The 19396-nt window shown below is 45.1% G+C and overlaps 2 protein-coding genes across 4 annotated transcripts; both read right to left on the bottom strand.

Annotated features, from left to right (window-relative positions):
* Positions 1-4188: 4188 nt before the first annotated feature.
* On the bottom strand, positions 4189-19183 carry LOC136466406 (mediator of RNA polymerase II transcription subunit 25-like). Of its 3 annotated transcripts, none has more exons than XM_066464791.1 (14): positions 18966-19183; positions 10565-10595; positions 10398-10461; positions 10202-10332; positions 9214-9423; positions 9046-9111; positions 8691-8901; positions 7674-7846; positions 6142-6195; positions 5623-5651; positions 5206-5271; positions 5020-5104; positions 4804-4890; positions 4189-4706 (listed from the first exon to the last, which is right to left on the bottom strand). In XM_066464791.1, exons 1-14 carry the CDS (start codon positions 19067-19069, stop codon positions 4434-4436), a joined length of 1584 nt encoding a protein of 527 aa, XP_066320888.1. In that variant the 5' UTR covers positions 19070-19183; the 3' UTR covers positions 4189-4433. The 3 variants fall into 3 exon arrangements, with proteins under 3 accessions (XP_066320888.1, XP_066320889.1, XP_066320890.1); XM_066464792.1 differs by having other exon boundaries at positions 10202-10318; positions 18966-19074; XM_066464793.1 differs by lacking the exon at positions 7674-7846 and having other exon boundaries at positions 6176-6195.
* Positions 10602-18766, bottom strand: LOC136462225 (uncharacterized). The gene is made up of 3 exons (XM_066461361.1): positions 18629-18766; positions 16379-18498; positions 10602-16297 (listed from the first exon to the last, which is right to left on the bottom strand). The coding sequence occupies exons 1-2, from the start codon at positions 18764-18766 to the stop codon at positions 16402-16404; spliced, it is 2235 nt and encodes a 744-aa protein (XP_066317458.1). The 3' UTR covers positions 10602-16297; positions 16379-16401.
* Positions 19184-19396: the final 213 nt, after the last annotated feature.

Raw genomic sequence — 19396 nt, 5'->3', positions numbered from 1 at the left:
CTCAGGCGACGGCGCGGGACGACCTCGGCGGTGCCTGGCCCTCCGCGCAGCGGCGGCCTCCCTCCTCGTCCTCCTCCTTCTCCTCCTCCACCACCACCACCCCCGCGCCGCTTCCTCGTCGCGACGCAAGCCAGCGGGTCGCGCGGCCTAGGGTTTCGCCCCTCTGTCGCCGGTCGTCCCCACGGCCGCGCGGCCAGCCAGCGGTGGCCCTGGCGCGCTGGAGGGCTCTGGCGGCGGAGGAACCTCCGTGCAAGCCGTGGATGACGACGGGGAGGTCACGTCAGCAACCTCGGAGGTGGATCTGGAGCGGCCGCCCGCGGGGACCATCCCGACGGCGGATCTGAAGCTTGAGCACGGCGTGGACCTCGCGCAGGCAACGGAGGTGGTGCATTTGCGGCCAGCAGGCGGATCCAGCGCGAACCCTCCCCGTCTCCGGTATGCTTATTGGCAGCTGAAAATGTTACAGCCTCAGCAGTGGCGGTGGCGGCAGATATTACAAAGTAAGCCCCTTTGTCATGTCTATGCTTATTCAATTGTTTTTTCTTTTGCATGTAACTTGATTTACCTGAGTCTGGCATGACCTATTGAATCAATTTGTTATTGCGTCAGATGACATGCTGTCTGCAGTTCTTGTTACCTCTTCTTCCCATCTATTGGTAGTGCGCTCTTGTGTTTTAGATAGTCCTACAAGTTTCCTCTTATTTTGTAATTTCGCTTTTGCCCTCTGATTGGCGCTAGAAAAACATTTCGATCCTTCAAATTTAGCTTACGTACCCATACTGTTACAGAAGCTGTGGTATATTTATTACCAATTCAAACAATATAGATGACTGGGCAGGTTCACAGGTTTGTTGCTGTTATGATCTGTGTATATTATTATTGACTGTTTGATCTGTTGTTCTCTTCTGTATTATTTGGTGTGTGTTCAGGTTTTAGCAACTAAAAGTGTCCTGCAGAGGCCAATTAGTTTGATTCAAGGTCCACCTGCTACTGCAAGACTGTCAAATCTGCTGCAATTGTGTGTCACATGGCAAAACAACCTCAAGGACAGGCATAGTACAATTGCTAAAAGTGTGCACTTTGATTTGGTGATATATTTAGGGACAATTGTCTGGCGTCTAATTTTGTCAAATTTGTAGGGTCTTGTATGTGCCCCAAGTAATGTTCCTAGTGATCAGCTGGCAGAGAAGATGACCTCAACCGGCCTCAACGTATAATTGAAATCTTATTTAAATTTATGTGGTTCCGCAACTTGCTTTATATTTCCCAGATAGCTAATCTTATCCATCTATCCATGTTTTAACTAATCTCGTCGACGGAGTTTGATGCACTACAGTTATTAATTTCCCAGATAGCTAATCTTCAGAAACACACTCTTTTTTAGGTGCATGATCAGAGCATGCTTGCTGAAAAACCAGGTCACTCATGCTTCAGTTTCAAGGCTGGCTGCAGCAAGGTAATAATCTGAGCATCGTTGGTTTCCTGGTTGCATGGTTATTATTTTCAGCACCCATATCGTTATTATTTTCAGGTAGAATGATGTCTTTGGTTTCCTGTATGGTTTCGTACCCTGCTGTCAAATGCTTGCTACCCCAGACTACGTGCCTCTTCCAATGCCATATTCAACCCCCTAATTAACTGCATATCTAGACAGCACTATTCTCATAGTCATTGTGCAAAACATTACAAATTTTTGGGTGTTACCTATAAGGCGTACGAAATTTGGAAATAAACAAACATTTTAACGTTACCTCCAGATTCGGTACAGACGGTCAGATCAAACCACCTTTGTGTTCCTGCTTTCTATCTGATTGACACAAATACAGGCTAAGATTATTATGACTCCTACCCATGTTTCAACATAAGCACTATTTCTTAGCTTGTGTTGAGATAAATTATGAGCTTATCGATTTCAGGTTGTGCATTGTCTTGTTTGTTTTGGTGTCTCCTACTTGGTTTTCAGACAAAAAAAGACTTATTCCGTGGCCTAATCTGGGCGCTGAGCATTGGAGGTCACAAAAAAAGATGTTTTAGTCGATAAAGATCTATGGTAACGTAGCACCATTTGTGTAGTATTGTTGAATCCTTGTTTTTTTAGGTAGTATTCTATAGCAGCCAGTCAGTCATTCTTTGTACCCAAACACCTCACGGTCCTATGTATAACAAATTTACTGGAGTCATACCACTTGCAATCTTTTATGAATCCACTGAAATAGCATTATATGATAGAAGTCATTTAGTACAGGAGAAATAGCATTTTAGATGACAGAAGTCATTTAGTACAAGAGAGTATGTTTCCAACAGAGATGGTGTGCCTTTATTGTTGTGTGCCTTTATTGTTGTTTTTTGTCAGGGATTTTACCATGCTTATTTTTGTAGTAGATTAACCAGTTTTCCAAGCCTTTTTCCTTCTGAACCAAGCCAGAAAGGTGGTTTGCGCTGTATATAGTCTGTTGACCTGATTTATGAAGTTACTAAGCTTCTACCAGGAAGGTAGCACGATCTTGTGGATTATGAAACAGTCGTATTTATTTTAACAAGAGATTAAACGTTCTGTATAAATGAAGAAGGTAGAATGTTAGGATCTGGAAATAGTTAATTAGTTGCTCCTGTATGGATTTACAGTATTCAAGCAAGCTCAGATGCCTCAGCACAATTCACAAATCGGCTACTTTTATTCAAAAAAATGTTTTTTCCCACACCTACTGTACCTAAACTTAACACTAAATTTATGGCTTATGGCTTAAGTGCAGAATTCATGGGTGTAGGCCACGAAGATGCAAATACACTGGTAAGGTAAATGCCATGTCCTTACTTCTTCCAGTTTCTAATCTCTATGTGACTCTAGAGAGAAAAAATTACTCATGCTTCATGGTCTGTGTGAAAACAGAAGCTTTAGAATATTTCTCATGCAGTGTGAAGACCTAAAATAGTTTATTGCGTTGGCATCTATGTTTTTGCTACGAAATGTCATCTACCACATCAATCATTTCATGTTTACAATTCTGAATAGTTTTACCATGTTAAATACAAAAAGAGCGCCAATCGTTCGGTTCTTGTGCATGATATATCTACATTAAACTCCTAATATTGTTTTCATGTAAATATTAAACATCTTCTTTACCTGCGTCTTAACCAGGTGATTTGCCGGCGCGCGCGATGGCGCGCATGATGGACTAGTTATTATTATTACTGCTGCTGCCCTCGGCTCTCGCTTTGTTTCTGGATTAGCCGTTGCATTAAGCATCTAGCAGCGTACGTGACGTGTGTGTGAGGTCCTGTTTGGATTAGCCTCCGGTTTTTAAGATTCTGATTTTGAAAACCGGGTGGGATCCGAAAATGCTAGTCTTTGTTCAGTTTGTTACGTCAGTTTTTGCTAGATTCTTAAAAACAAAGAAGATGTTGATACCCAGACCACGTGAGCAATAAATGAAGTCAAATTCTTAAAAACTGGAAAATCTAAACACCCATACCAATTTTTGCTCAGAATCCAGATTTTAGAAACTATAGGAAAAAATGTTTTTTAAGAATCAAACACTCATCAAACAGGCACTGAGATGGTGTCGGTACTCGGTACGGTCGTGGCGGCCGGTGGCGCAGACGCCGTGCTGTGCAGCCTCGCTTTGCTGCCACCGTAGGGAGCAGACCGACGGTGCGGTGCGCTGCCCTGTGCCGCGTCGCATGCAATGCATGGTGTGGGTTAGTAATAATCCACCATGATCACGCAGTGGGTGGGCACAAACCGTGAATGCAGAGCGAGCGAGCGACCGTTGTCGTCGTGCCGGTGACGCTGCAGGTGCGTCACGCTGACGTCTCCGTGACGACGACCAGCAAGGGCCTGTACGGAATGCTCGGGCCCACTCGCCAGAGGCCCAGCGCCGAGCTGCTCGGAAAGCTATAGGATGATGAATGGAAATGGTCAAATCGATGGTGTCGGCGCCGGCGTGCCGAGACACTCATCAGTAGTCTCGATCATCAGATCACGTAGTGTAGGAGCACCACTGTACTAGCTAGTTCGTTCATGCGCTTCGTGTTCAGGTTTAGCACACGGTCGATGCAAATCTCTGGAGCTGTACACCGTGAACGGAGGAGTACCTGCTGCACATCTAGGGTCGGAAGGAACTGTGGTCTAGTTTAGAGGTACTACTACTACATTATACTGTAGCAGAGTAGCAGCAGCCAGCTACAGTCATCAATAACGTTGCCATTTTTCATTATATTATCCATAACGTAACTCCACACAAGTGACACGGTTCTCTAAAACTGTCCAAGGTTCCACTAGGAGACATCTCAACCCCTCAGGGCGACATCTCAACCCTCAGGGCCAATGTATATATATATTCACCTTGTTATGCCAGCCATACTGACGAGGGGTTTCAAGGTAGGAAATGGAAGCCTCCCCCAAGGCCCCAAGGCCCCAAGGCTACCTGGCATCATCTGCTGGGGCTGCTGCTATTGCTGGGGACCTGTAGTGGCATCTGCTGCTGCTGGTGGTGTTGCATCTGTGGCTGCTGAAGCAGGAGGCCTTGCGGCTGCATATGCATGTGCTGCTGTAGCTGCCCCTGTAACTCTTGTTGCAGCTGCTGTACCAATTGTTGTTCTAGCTGCAACTGATGCTGCAGCTCCTGCAACTGTTGCTGCCGTGCCTGATGCTGCTGCATTGTTGGCTGATGATCTGAGACCGGTGGTTTCCAAACCATCATGTCCTGGGGGGGGGGAGAAAAGGGAAATATTCAGTAAACGCAGATGATTCCGTTGATCTACGGTCAGGAATTGAAAGTGTATAGCTGCAATGAAGATTACCCCAGGTAAGAGCCAGCCAATTAGGCGGCCCACTTTATCAGACACTGACAGCAGAAGAGCTTGTGAAGGCAATCGTATCACAGCACACTGAAACAGAGGACATATTAGACATTATTACAGGTGCACAAAACGACTGAAAAAATAGATGTAGGGAACAACGTAGGTGAACCAAAGCTTAATACCACAGGCGCTAAAAGATTAGAACAAATCACTGACCAGATCATTCTCTTTTAGTCGTCCAAGAAACCCATGCTGGTTTAAAGCCCGGAATACTAGAAATTCTGCCCTGTGACAAAAGTTCCTGCAGAATGACCAGAAAAGATATCATTCACAGCACATTCCATCGAAAATGTGATAATGCAACAAGTTCACATCGAAATGAATGCGTTTGGGAAACAAAACTTGTTCATATGCTCCCGGTCTATGATGCGAGAAATCTCCAGAGTTTCCGGCCAGTCTGCTGCAAGTCTGCATACAGAAAAGTATGGTTTTTGGTTTCCTACTTAGTCCGGAAGCACAATTAAAAAATAGCAGAAAAGGGTTCCATGAAAGAAAGATACAATATATTGCAAAGTAAATGCACAATGCTCTTTAGTAGAATGCATCATGCCTATTGTACATGGCGTAGTGGATTACAGAACCCTCAATGTGGTACATACTCAGAAATGAAAAAATCTAGTATGAGTCATTTCTTTTAAGAAAAAGACAACAACTTCAGATAATGACAAGAACTACTGATGGAAGCAATCAATAAAAAATGCTAATGAGGTATAAAGATTCAAGGAAATGAAAGGATTATCACAATAATCAAACACTTACGTTTCAGCCGCTGTTCCTCTCCTATAACCCTGTCAGACATATGCTAAGGTGAGAATTAATAGAAAGACAAAACATATCCTGTGAATAAATGTCTTCATACTATGAATAGTAAGAAAAAACATAGCAAGATTGCAGAACACAAAATACAGACAGACTGAGCATTAGGTTCCAACATTGAAGGTGGAAGGGAACCATGGCTACAAATTAGCATTGGCAGCAACTGATGCAATCTGTTTTAAGGGGATTATTTTTTCTCCTTCAAGTTTAAGCAATCATGACAATGTTCAGAAGTTTATTCCAAGCCAATTTATCATCATTAATAGTCTTAGCAAGAAAATAGGTCAAGATAACATAAGATTTAGTTGCACAAGCTTTTCAAGGGAAAAGATATTTTCCTTGCTCAGGAATCATGCATTCAGCTAGTAATTGCAGATTAAAAAAAAAGTTAGTGAATCTTTAATAAATTCCACAAAATGCTGCATAATGTTTGTGAGCACAATAATGCAAATAGAGACTTACTTCGAGTTTGCAAATAAATACAGGATGTCCGTACCTTATCCCAGATAAAGTTCCCTGATAGATAGCGAACATCAGTTGTTCAAAACTAATATGGAAAACATACAACATAATACATATTATGTAATATAAGTTCAAATTTACATAATGGAAAATGATCTAAAAATTGAAATTTGGAGGGCAAGTGATGGATGAGGTCACAAGGGACATACAAGGGGACATCCCTTGGTGTATGCTTTTCGCGGACGATGTAGTGCTAGTTGATGAAAGCCGGACAGGAGTGAATCAGAAACTGGAGTTATGGCGGGAGACTTTGGAGTCCAAAGGTTTTAGACTCAGTAGAACTAAAACTGAGTATATGAGATGTGACTTCGACACTACTACTCGGGAGGAGGAAGATGTTAGTTTGGAAGAAGTAGTGCCTAGGAAGGATACCTTTCGATATTTAGGATCAATGCTACAGAGGGACGGGGATATTGATGAAGATGTTAGCCATAGAATCAAAGCAGGGTGGATGAAGTGGCGACAAGCGTCCGGTGTCCTATGTGACAAAAGGGTACCACAGAAGCTAAAAGGCAAGTTTTATAGGACGGCGATTAGACCTGCTATGTTGTTTGGTGCAAAATGTTGGCCTACGAAAAGACGACATGTTCAACAGCTAAGTGTCGCGGAAATGCGTATGTTGCGTTGGATTTGCGGTCATACAAGAAGGGATCGAGTTCGGAACGATGATATACGTAATAGATTAGGGTTAGCGCCAATTGAAGAAAAGCTTGTCCAACACCGGTTGAGATGGTTTGGACATGTGCAACGGAGACCTCCAGAGGCACCGGTGCGTAGTGGAATCCTATGCCAGGATAGTAACATGAAGAGAGACAGAGGAAGACCGAAGTTGACTTGGGTAGAGGCAATAAAAGGAGACTTGAAAGGATGGAATATACCCAAAGACTTAGCCTTAGATAGGAGTGCTTGAAAGACAGCTATTCACGTGCCTGAACCTTGATTGATTCTGATGGGTTTCAACTCTAGCCTACCCAACTTGTTTGGGACTTAAAGGCTTTGTTGTTGTTGTTGTCGTCGTTGAAATTTGGAGGGCAAGGAGGGGGTATATCCAGTGTTTAGAACTATGACACAAAGTATTGACTAATAAGTAATCACAAAATTGATGTTACCAATATAAACTACAATTGATCATAAAACTAACATGATTAATTGTCATAGAATATATGGTTTCACTTTCAGTGAACTCACCGTATTAACACAAGTACAGGCTACTACAGATCCACTTTTATGTCCTTCCAATAAACTAAAAGAGGAACAATTTTTTTTACATTTTATACACTATAGTAACATGGTGAGCAGTCCCTAAGAGGATAATAAACTTAAGAAGGCTCCTACTAGTCAAATGCTCTACACTGCACTTAACATTTTAGTACAAAGTTCTAAAAATCTAGAAACCCATGTCTAAGTTGGGGAAGGGAGCAGGGATGCTGACCATATATATGTAAGCACTAAATACAAGAGGAAATCCTTACCTCCCAAATTTTGACATACTTTGGTGGTGGCTGTTGGGCATTTGGATGCTTCTCAATAGGCATATTCATGGCAGAATTGTTAGTCACACCTAGGGAATCAACTCCTGTGTTTGACACGTGGACTTGTAGTGGTGTTTCCCCTATTTTAGGCAGTCCCATCATGGTAGTTCCTCCTAAACAAGTTGAGTTCATAAGCCTAACCTGTGACAGATTGTTCAGGCAGCCATGACCACCAGACCATACTGGCTGCTGAATATGATTTTTTACAGGTTTGTGTTCTTGCACAACTACTAAAATTTCACGGGATATGGAAGGATGCAACCTTCCATATATACTAAAATTTCATATGTAGAGGAGTATAAACATGTATATGCATGAATACAAGTTAATGTGTGTAATCCCCACCAAATATCAATCTCACTGTTAATTATGACAAAATCCTGCAAAAACTGCTTCTCCATATGAAGTAATTCATGTATAGCTGATTTAAACTAATGTCTGACCAACGTCGAACTCTGAATAACACAAATAATTAGCTTTGTACATCTTTCCTATTAACAAATTATGGTGCTTGGGCCTGGCCATCTATGTCCTATTTCTGGTATCTGAGCAAAAAATTCATTGACAGAGACATATTATTCAGTGGCGGCTGCTAGAAATATAGCACTCAAAAACTTATGAAAAACTGGATCATGTAATGGCATATAACTGTGCCTGCTATAAAATAGTCACCAAGTCCCCCACCCCAAAATATTTATAGCCATGACTTTTTCTGTCATATTTTAGGCATGCCGGCCAAAGGGACATGTCCATAATGAATCCACTTGTCATTTTTAGTCAAACCGAAAGTAGTGTTTGTTAAGCCATTTGTCACTAAACTAGGTGTAAACACCTAAGACACTTTCACAAACCTCTCCCTAAATCCCTTCCATGCACAAATATAACACCAAAAACATTTTCTACAAAGGCAGAACCAAGACAGGATCTTCTTATGCCTAACATTAAGTTCTCTTCAACCTGAGGGGTTGGCATTTGAAGTTGGTCCTGGCATAGTAACTGCAGGTGCACTATCGAACTTCGTTATGGTTTGATTTGGGGCCACGTTCCCATGTAAAGAATGACCTAGCGCAGTCCGTGCCACCATGAAATTCTCAGATAGCAACACAAGGAAGTCTGGGTTTTTTGCATGATCAACTGGTGGATCAGCATCTCGAGGATTTCGCTTGCCCTGCAGCAGAATATGAAACCAGTATTATGTGTGCATTCATCACAACTGCTGAAGGACTTATAAGGTCAAATTTCTCAACAACTAAAAGAAACAGACAAAAAGGAACAGAAGAAGGTTCATGTGCAACACAAATGACAACATTACCACATTGTATATTGCCTTCAATGCTGGAAGCTGTTTTGGAGATATCACCGACAATGAGACAGAACACTACATCCAAAAAAATATAGAATCAACTAAAGTCTACCGACATTCCATTGAGACACAGGAAATAAACCTCAATAACAAGCTATGGCAGAACTTGTGCAGCACCTGAGCAAATGATTTTGCAACGGTTTCAGCATCAGCAACAGGATGCCCTTGTGATGATTCAATATTCTCTTTCTGATCAGTACACTGAATAGGAAGATTGTAGGCAGGTGTACGCGAAGGATATGGATTACTTGCAGCCACAAGTATGCAGTGCTTTTGTGCTTCATTGTTTTGATTATTCTGGGTTGTATTAGGACTGCCTTGAAGTATCTAGTTGCACATAAGGAAATGACCATCAGCTTGCATCAACACAGTAACTAGAAAAGAAATTATCACTATTTTAATATTCAAGAAAATAAAGATCACGCTGCGTCACCAAAGGTTTAATCTCATTTTCAAAATGTAAGTTTCATGACTGCAAGCAAAATGGACTGATGCCCAAGAAACAATGCGGCAGACTGACAGGCAAACCTTTGTGATCATAATTATTGCACTTCATTCTTATCTCTTGGTATTGTTCATAGATTATCAATAATAAGTGAAGAGTAATGATCCATACTCTATTGATCAAGACAAAAAAATACTGTTTTCCATTAAGGCGTTTTTTTAGTGAAAATAACCAGGATTCAAAATGGTACAGAGACGATGTTCAAATTTAGCCAAATCATAGCTTGTGCAAATAGCTTAGTAAGAGGATAATGTGGCCAAATTAAATCTGGAAATAACTATCATGTATGCAAAGAATTATTTCCAGCTATGAAAACAATTAAACAACAATATTAGAATAATGTGCAGACTACAATATCATTTCAAAGAGAGCCAGAAATAGATATATGCCATAAAGTGGAACAGATCATTATTCACACACAACTGATCAACAACAAAAACAAAATGAAATTGTAGGGTGAACTGCTCCAGACATAATGCTCTCATAACAACATAACTCAAAGATCAACAAGATATCTTGAAAGGTTAAAAAAAAACTCCAGCTTGCTAGCTTTTAGCCACATGGAACTAGAAACTTTAAACAACTATAACAGGTCAATACCATCAGTGCTTCAGCAAGACCTTCACAGATAGGAACTTCACTAAATCCTCGACCACTAAATGATATTCCAGATAACCATGATAGGAAAGCATCAATATCTTTTGTCCATCCACTTCGCTGCACACAAAAAGCTACATTGCAAAAATGTTCACAAATCGCACATTTGGTTGAATGCACAATAAACTATAAGGCATACCGTTGAAAGGTCCATGGGTATGAAAAACAATTAATGCAAGCTCAGGTGGTGCCCCTGCAAGACTCTGCACAAATGAAGAATAAGTTACACACTGAAACAATTCATGGAATAGAATGCACAAACTGAGAACTCAGATGATAAATGGTTCAGCGTCAGGACACAATTACCTTCCCTGGCACTTCACTTGCACAAAAGCTCCTGCGCAAATTTGAATTTTCTCAATTAATCAGTCATACTAAAATGCAAAAGTTCAGCACAATGGTGTGAGAAATGAACTATGATGGTAGCACTGAACTTGATTTTCAAACATTGACCGAGATTCATAGCATGCTATCAGATAGGGGTTTATTAAAAAGGATTGCCGCTTAGTGGGCCTGAGCCTGATCGACAATTAGAAAGTAGATGCTTCGTCGTCAAACAAAACACTAACACAGACACCTCAGTAGTCAATCCTTCGACAGAGTCGTCAATCTGAAGCTCTGAAGCAAAATATTTTTTTAGAAAGGCGGCAAGAGATTTGCCGGATTTTTATTAGACGAGCAAAAAGGAACAAGAAAAAAGAATTACAACAAACAACGGGAGACCAAGCTCACCGCCACCACAGCACACCGACCGACAACCCAACTAGATGCCCACCTGGACGACAACTAAAGTCTAGAAAAACACCCTGAAACCGAAAAAACCACAAAACTAGACCAACAGAACAGTGACCAACAAATGCTAGAACTACTCTTGTTGTGGTCCAGCATGAAATCTTGTTGCCAACTGGTATTGCTCTATATCTTCCTTGCAAAGGAGTGCCACTTGACTAAGCTGCAGCGACTTGTTCTGGAATGTTCTTTGATTCCTTTCCTTCCATAAATTCCACCAAAAATAGATCATAATGCCATCAAACGCCTTTCTCTGATCTTTGTCTATCTTAATTCTGCACTTTTGCCCGTAGTTGTGCAGGGATCCTGTCATTCCAACAGTATCAATCACCGATAGGCTGAACCATCGCTTGAAGGACCAAACTTGCCTTGAGAAAGTGCAACCCTTGCAAATATGTATCGGTGTTTCCGGGTCAATACCACAAAGCTTGCATACTGGATCATTTGGCCAATTTCTTTTAATCAAATTGTTTGCCGTTAGGATTTTTTTATGCAGCAAAGTCCAAGCAAAAAATCTACATTTGGGTTCCGCCTTTGCTTTCCAAATCGGTTGAAGTTTCAGTTTGCTGAATGTGCCCTGGAATTGAATGCAGTAGGCGCTTTTGGCTGTGTATTCCCCATCCACCGTCCAACGCCAACGGATGTTGTCCTCTATATTCTCGATTAGCTGGATTTGGCTCACCTCTTCCCAAAGGGTTACGTATTCTCTTACTTCTTGTGCAGTGCCTAATGGAATGACATGTGATATCCAACGGTTATCTTCCAAGGCCTTTTGCACCGTGAGATTTTTCCTTTTTGATTTCTTGAACAATGTTGGTGCAATCGCTTTCGGTGTTCGCCCACCAAACCCAAGACGACGTCCAGAACCTGGCCAACTTGCCATCACCTACTGTCACCACTGTCAAAGCCACAAATAACTCCTTGTCCCGGCCGTCTACCGGAAGGTCAAGCTTGTTCCAAGCTCCATCTCGGTGCTTCCATTGATACCATAACCATCGTAGTCTCAATGCTCTTGCGAAACGTTCAAGGTCCAAAACCCCTAAACCACCTTTCGCTTTGGGTCTACATGTTGTTGGCCAGTTGATAATGGAATGCCCACCATATACCTTGTCTGGCGTTTCTCCCCTCCATAGGAAACTCCTTCTCAAGCGATCGATCTTTCTGATTAACCATTTTTGTTCTGGGAATGCGGTCATATGATAAATTGGTTGAGATGATAGAACCGTTTTTACTAGAGTCTCTCTCCCCGCAGACAAGAGCCTGCTCTTCCAACCTGGCAATCTAGCTCCTATTTTGTCTATCTGTACCACTTCCCTGCGTAGTTTCCGGACGTGTAGAGGAAGTCCTAGATATCTCCCAGGGAAACTGCAAATCTTGCCGGGGAAATTTTGAAGTAATTGAGAGACCACTGTGTTGTCCATTCTTATAGAGAATTTCTGTTTTGGAGATGTTGATTTTTAGCCCCGGGCATTCTCCAAAGAAGTTTAGTATCTTGAGTAGATGATCCAACTCTGTATTTGCATGGTATGCGAAAATCGCTGCATCGTCAGCATATAGGGAGCACCTCAAATTAGCCGTCTTCAGTAGCACCGGTTTAAGGATCCCTCTTTGTGCTGCCGCTTCAATTATCCGTTGTAGTGGGTCGATGGCTAGAATGAATAAAAGGGGGGATAGAGGATCCCCTTGCCTTAACCCCGTGCGTGTCTGATACCCTGGGTCGGCTCCCTATTGATCAATACTTTTGATGTTGTTGTTCCAAGTAGGGCCGCTATCCAATCCCTCCATTTTGTGCTAAAGCCCAAAGCCTGTAGCACCTCTAGCAGAAAGCTCCAACCTATGGAGTCGAAAGCTCTGGAAATGTCCAATTTGATGAACAACGCCGACCTTATCTTTATATGCAACAGTTGAATCACTCTCTGCGCGTAAATGAAATTGTCATGGATACATCTCTTCTTGATGAAGGCGTTTTGAGCATGTGACACTAAAGAGTTCAAGTGTGGTGCCAATCCATTTGCTAGGATTTTCGTGATGATTTTGACTACACTATTGATCAAACTAATGGGCCTGTAATCTGATAGAGATGTTGCATCTTGTATTTTGGGCAACAGGACGATATTTGCTTTGTTAATTAAGTTTAATCTCGCAGTCCGGTGATTGTAAAAACTCATGATCGCCTGGACCAAGTCCTCTTTTATAATTGACCAGCATTTTTTGTAGAACACACCGATGAAGCCGTCCGGACCCAGTGCCTTTTCAGAAGGCATGTCTTTCACTACAGCCTCTATCTCTTGTTCTGTGAAGGGCACGTCCAAATCCTCTAGATCATGATGTTCATATCCCAACTCGCTCCTATTAATAGCTCTTGTTCTTGTGGTTGTCGTCCCCAACAGGTTTGAGAAATGTGTATGTGCGAGCATGGATTTATTCTCTTGCGAGACCACCAGGCTCGTATCTCCCTTGAGTGCACCAATAAATGTTTTCTTTCTCCTTATGTTGGCATGCAATTGGAAGAAAGGCGTGTTTGTGTCACCTTTCCGAATCCAAGTAAGCCTCGAGTGTTGTCGAGCTCTCGCCTTTTGTATCGCTGCTATCCCTAGTGCCTTTGTCTTGAGGTATTTCTTGAATTCTAACTCCTCTGGTGTCAAAATTCTGGACTCTTGAGCCCTCTCGAGATTGGCTAGTGTTATGTTGAGAATTGCCCAAGTAATCTTGTGCCCGCCCAAAGATTTCCTCCTCCAGTTCTTGAGCGCTTTTGTTGTACGTATTATAGTTTGACGTGAATGCGCAAGATGTCATCCTATGTATTTACCGCTCTATTCCATGCTTCCTGTACCATTTCAGTGAAACCTGGCATATGTACCCAATGCGCCTCAAATCTGAAACCCCTATAGAAATCCAAAACAACACCCCCCTGAAGAAAGAGTGGGCAGTGATCGGAGCCCAGCGAAGCTAATGCTTGAAGGTCGGTTCTTGGGAAGATCTCCGACCATTCTGTTGAAGCGACCGTTGTTAGTCGCTGAATTCTCACTCTTGGTAGTAGGAGAATTCTTACTCTCATCGAAAGAGGATAGACACTAGAAGTTGGGGCAATTTTCTTGTCTATTTCTCACACAAACTCAAACAAATGCCATACCAACTTGAGGGGTTGGGGTTACATATTTATAGGCTGCTAGCCAGCCAAGCATATGCCAAGATGCTAGTCTAAGATGCTAATATGCTGTCCTAGCTAAGATGTTGTCCTCTAGTCTAAGATGCTGTCATCTAAGATGCTGTCCTCTAGTCTAAGATGCTGTCCTAAAAACAGAAAAACAGCCACAAGAACCATGTGAGCAGCACAGCCCCACAAAGACCAGCCACACATGAGACTTATCCATCAACCATGTGATCTATTTTGGTCATTGTGGGTGTCTGCTGATCGTTACACCAAGTGAATCTTTTGCCTTGTAGGTCAATCGGTGCAAGCCCTAGATTATCAATGGCGTACTTGAAGTTATTGAGCATTGACAAATTGATGTGTGCACTGTTTTTGTCTTGTGCTTGGTAAATTAAGTTAAAATCCCCTAGCAGTAGCCATGCTGGAAGGACATGCTGCCGCAGGTCCAAGATTTCTTGCATAAAAGCGATTTTATCTGCATCGGCCTAGGGGCCATAGACTCCGGTAATGGACCAGGATGTATTCTCTGCGAGCATGGTGATCGTTGCAGTGACTGTGTTTGGCGTTAAGCTTGTTTGCTGAATCCTGAAGAAGCGCTCTGACGCCGCAATCAGGATACCGCCGGAAGCCCCTATTGATGGAAGACAGACAGCGTTATTTGCCATATCTGCTCCTGCTGTCTCTGTCAAAAGAGTTTGGTTCCAAGTGGTGATTTTTGTTTCTTGTAGGCATACAAGCGTCGCACCTGTGGATAAGATCTGATTACGTAATGTCGCTCGTTTTGCTCCATCGTTCAACCCCCTCACATTCCAGCAGATGATGTTACAGTTTTTGGTTGACATAATTAACCGAAACAACAATTAACATCGATAACCAGCTTGTCCATCTGAAGGAAGACCTACGTTGATCTCCAAGCAACCCGGGGATGGCCGAAGGCAACAGAGCCAGCAGGCCAGAGTCCTTCCCCAAGTTCTCGGTCTTGTGCTTACTAATCCAGGGCCGAAGGCAACGAGGCCAGCAGGCGCAGCGCCGAAGGCTCCATGGCCAGTAGGCGTACGACCACATAAGTCTCAAAGGTTCGAACATGGGCATGACAGCCCCGAAGAAGCCACGCAGGGCTCTACTAATATGACGAAACCTACGATATATAGGGCGTATCGCCCTAAACCCCTTGCCTGAAGGGGTTAACATTGATTACTTGATCCCCTCATGACCAGCGCCTAAGCCTCCATGGCCGGAGCCACGGCAGCCTTCTTCTGGATGGCGCTTGTCTTCTGCTTCTTGGCTTCCTGCTCAATGAGCATCTTGATGGCCTCCATCTTGGCACTTTCGATTGGCTGGTCAAAGTGCTGCACATAAAAATCGATGTCAGGGGTATCTTGAGTAGTGTCCTCACCCGACAGTTCCCCTAGCTTCTTTACTAACAATTCTTGGGCAATCTGAATCGCATCTTTGCCCGAATGTGCAGCTTTCTTTGCTAGTCTAGTGCTTTTTCTTTTACTTGAATTTGGTGGTGGACTGATATTCCAACTCTTATTTGTGGTGTTCTTGGTGTGAGTGAATGGTGTGTGCAGCCCCCCCCCCCTAATAAAGGTTGCATAATGGGTTTCGAAATTGTATGTAAGAAACTGTCAATCAGTGTAAAGTTGTTTCCAGAGTTGTTATTATTTAACTCTCGGCTAGACTGATCATCAATGGAAACAAATTGGTTGACATAATCTTGCTGGATGTGCGCAGATGTGGGCTCAGGTGGCACAGGTATTGTATACGTGTTTTGACTAGTCTGAGCAACTGTGGATGTCTCTGGTGACAGAGATTGGCTTTCAACTGACATAGTAGGAGGATCTAAACTACTCTGTGCTTGCAAGGAAACTGTAAGTTCGGGCAGTGTACAGTAGGAGAGCTCACCACCATGCCGTGAAGCTGATCCACCTGCAGACCCATCCACAGGTTGGTGATGACGTGCTGCACCACTTGCTCCTTCTCCACTGCTGCCTGATTTGGAATTATGTCATCGCTGTGTACGATGTTGGCTCCAAAGATGACTTCCCCCATTCCTGGAGTCTTGGTGTGCTCCAGGGTGTTGTTTGTAGCCACTGGAAAGGATGGGTTAGGCATGCTGGATTCAGGGACAATAGGATCAGGAGAACAGTATTGCAATTCAGAGCATGGGTTACCCTTAATCAGCATGATGCTATCATCAGGAATAGACCTCTTGGGGGGCTTCAGCTCCGATGCTATTGGATTTGCAAAGGACACCCTCTTGACTTTCTTCTCCACTTTGCGTGCCTTCACCATCCATACCTGAGTTGGAGCCTAATGGTGTTCTTGAGCCACCCTGCTTCTGCGCGGGGGAGACTCTGCGGCCACGCCATCTGTTTGAACTGATGCAGTCTTCAACTCCACCCCTGCAGCGTGCGTTCCTGGCCCAGCTTGAGAGGCTGCGATGGCGTCGAGTGCCATGGTGGCGCCTGTCATCATAGTCGTCATCATCCCTTCGTGGTTGGCGCCTGAGGTCGCGGCCACGATTGTTGCCGCGTCTGCCGTGGTGGCGCTCGCCCTCGGTGTCTGGCACCCCGTAGCTCCAGATCAACTCTCTGCGGGCCTTGCGGTTCGGAGGGCCGCCGGCCCTACCACGCCCCTGCAGAAAGGAGAGGTCTTCCACTACCTCAAAGTGGTTGCGCAGAACGTAGACATGGCCGCGCTTGAGGTCGACCGGGTCGTCGTGGTGAGGCGGCGCCAAGGGGAGCGGGATGGAGGTCGGTGGCAGCTCTCTGTCTGGCTCAATCACCGTGAGCCAAACCTCCGTCGGGATGTCGCAGGGATCGCAGCACCAGGCCCAAAGATCAAAGGACCTGGTGCGCTCTCTACGCCGGGTCGTCTCCTCCACATAGTGCACTGCACAACTCTTGCCCAGCGCCTTGGCAGCGACATCCTCCGCCCAGCGGTGCACAGGGATGCCCTCAATGCGTACCTTGACGTGGTACTCCCAGCTGACATTGTTGGCATAGCGGCGCTCGCTCCACTCGGCGAAGTGGAAGTCCCTGCCCCTGTCTGACATGACTCCCAGGTTCACCAAATGACGCCTGATCGTCGGATCGGAGAAGATGACGAGGTACTGCTCGAGGAAGTGCTTGACCACCTGGAAGTCGTCGTGGCCCAGGTTCAGCTGACTGCGGAGGGCGTCGCCGAGGTGGTAAGACTCCGTGTCGTGGTTGTTGCCGTTGAGCCAGCAAACAACAGCCTTGTTGATGAGCTCGTCGCGGCGGCGCCGGATGGAGCCCGTCGCCGAGACGGCACAGAAGCCGCGGGCGGGCCTGGCTCTCGGGTCCCCGGGGTACCTTGCAGCCGCCATCCCTTCTTGACCACGCACTACCTCCACAAAGGAACGGTGGTCGGACTTGTAGTATTCTGGAGGAAAGCTAAACTTGGTGGTGTTTGAATGGTTGCTACGCTCGCGGGGGACGAGGCTTTTAACATGTCGAACTCGCCGGTTGGGGTTGCAACCATCCGCACGGTGTCCTGAATGGAAACATTTCCAGCATCTCGGCGAAGAGGTACAGAGGCGCGCGATATGTTTTGGTGAAAAGCAATTAAAGCATCTGCCTTCCATCTTGCTCTTGAAGAATGTTGAGCCCGCAGACCTGTCTCTTGTTGGATTCGAGGTTTGAGCGGTCGCCGGATTTGAATCTGTTCGCTTCCGTCGGTATGACTTGGCCGGCTCCCATCCCTTCTCACTGATAACTGTGTTGAATTGATGAGCCTGCAGACGCGTGCCTGACGGATCAGAAGGGCCGCTGGGAACTGTCTTCACAGCGGCCGCTGAAGAAGTAGGCTGCTCGTCGGAGCCCGTAGCCTGGCCGCCATGAATGCCATCCGTGGCCAGCACTTGTTTCCCCTTTTGGCTCACCGGGAACCTGCAACGGAGGAGATTGTCTTCAATGTCGCTAGGTTCCGGGCGGGGGTTGGGAGATTGCTTCGAGAACGCCGTTGAAGAGATGGTCTGCTCGCCCCTGGCCGTCTCCTGGCTGCCATGAATGCCCGCTGTGCCCTGCGCTTGTTTCCGTTCTTGGGTTTCCGGAGTTCTGGAAATGGGGAGCCCGGAATCAATAGCCGTACCTTCTTGGGGCTCCTTGGTTTTTGCTTGAGCGCTTTCATTGACAGTCTTCTCGGTGAGGCCGGATCGAGGATTGATGTCAAGACTGCACGCCTGTCCCTGAGCACGGATTCTTGAGCTTGCACAAATCTCTTGCCAGGTCCGGTAGCAACGCCCAGGCTTGCTCCTGAATCTCTTGGTCTATCTCTGTGCGGCTTGCCGGAATCTGGCTGTCCTTATCTTCAGGCGAGGACGCCGGCGACGGAGCTGGCGACTGCCGACCGGCGTTAATGGTGGGCTGGGGGAGGGGGGGTGGATGAGACCCATCAACGTGTAGATCGGGCGGCAGGGGATTCGGATCTGGTGGTTGATGGCAGTGGGAGGAAGGGGATGGGGCGGATCTGGCCGGAGTTGGGTTCGGCGCGGGGACGAGGAAGGGGAGAAGCTGGTCGGGGTCGGGGTCCTCCATCCGTAGCTCCCTCACATAAATCTCACCGTGATTGCAGTTCTGAAGCAAAATAATAATTCAAAAAGAAAAAAGAAAGAAAAAGTCGAAATCAAGAGAGCTTAAATCGTCCTACAAACACACAAGCATCCACGAAACCTCAGCACCCAATTTCACCCTCAGCGATCCACCTAAACCCGAGCGAAGAGGGGCGCGGCCGTACCGCGTGATCTTCTCGACGTAGTCGGTCACAATGGTGGACCAGTAGGGCCCTAAGGCTGCCGTCCCCTCGACGACAACGACCAGCTGCCTCTCCGCCTCCGCCATCAACAGCGAGCCGGTGTCCAGTGTTCTCGAGCTCTCGCTAATCCAGCCCCGGCTTCCCCCAAACCGAGACGGCGATGGAGATGAAGACGAGGAAGACGGGTTGGAATAGAGAGGCCAACTCCAGAGACCCACAATTCCCTACATGACAGGTGGGCCCAAGCTGTTTCTTTTGACGGAGTGGCCGTTCTGTTAGGCCACACAGCGGGGATTTCGTCTTCCAGTTTTTAACACACCCATATTTTGGAAACAGTGCAGAAAAGTTTCATCTCCATAAAACTCTCTCTACTCACATGAAACTTTTATCTTTTCTCTCTTCATTAAGACAGT

This window comes from Miscanthus floridulus, chromosome 7 (assembly GCF_019320115.1).
Source record: "Miscanthus floridulus cultivar M001 chromosome 7, ASM1932011v1, whole genome shotgun sequence".
NCBI lineage: Eukaryota > Viridiplantae > Streptophyta > Magnoliopsida > Poales > Poaceae > Miscanthus > Miscanthus floridulus.
This window is presented reverse-complemented; position numbering and strand designations above follow the sequence as displayed.

Coding starts and splice junctions, on each gene's coding strand:
- LOC136462225 (XM_066461361.1), bottom strand. CDS start 18,766: ATGGAGGACCCCGACCCCGACCAGCTTCTCCCCTTCCTCGTCCCCGCG. Junction 18,499..18,628: donor CCCTGCCGCCCGATCTACAC/GTTGATGGGTCT, acceptor GCACAGAGATAG/ACCAAGAGATTCAGGAGCAA.
- LOC136466406 (XM_066464791.1), bottom strand. CDS start 19,069: ATGGCGGAGGCGGAGAGGCAGCTGGTCGTTGTCGTCGAGGGGACGGCA. Junction 7,847..8,690: donor TTCAAATGCCAACCCCTCAG/GTTGAAGAGAAC, acceptor CAACTTGTTTAG/GAGGAACTACCATGATGGGA. Junction 4,707..4,803: donor TTGGCTGGCTCTTACCTGGG/GTAATCTTCATT, acceptor CCCCCCCCCCAG/GACATGATGGTTTGGAAACC.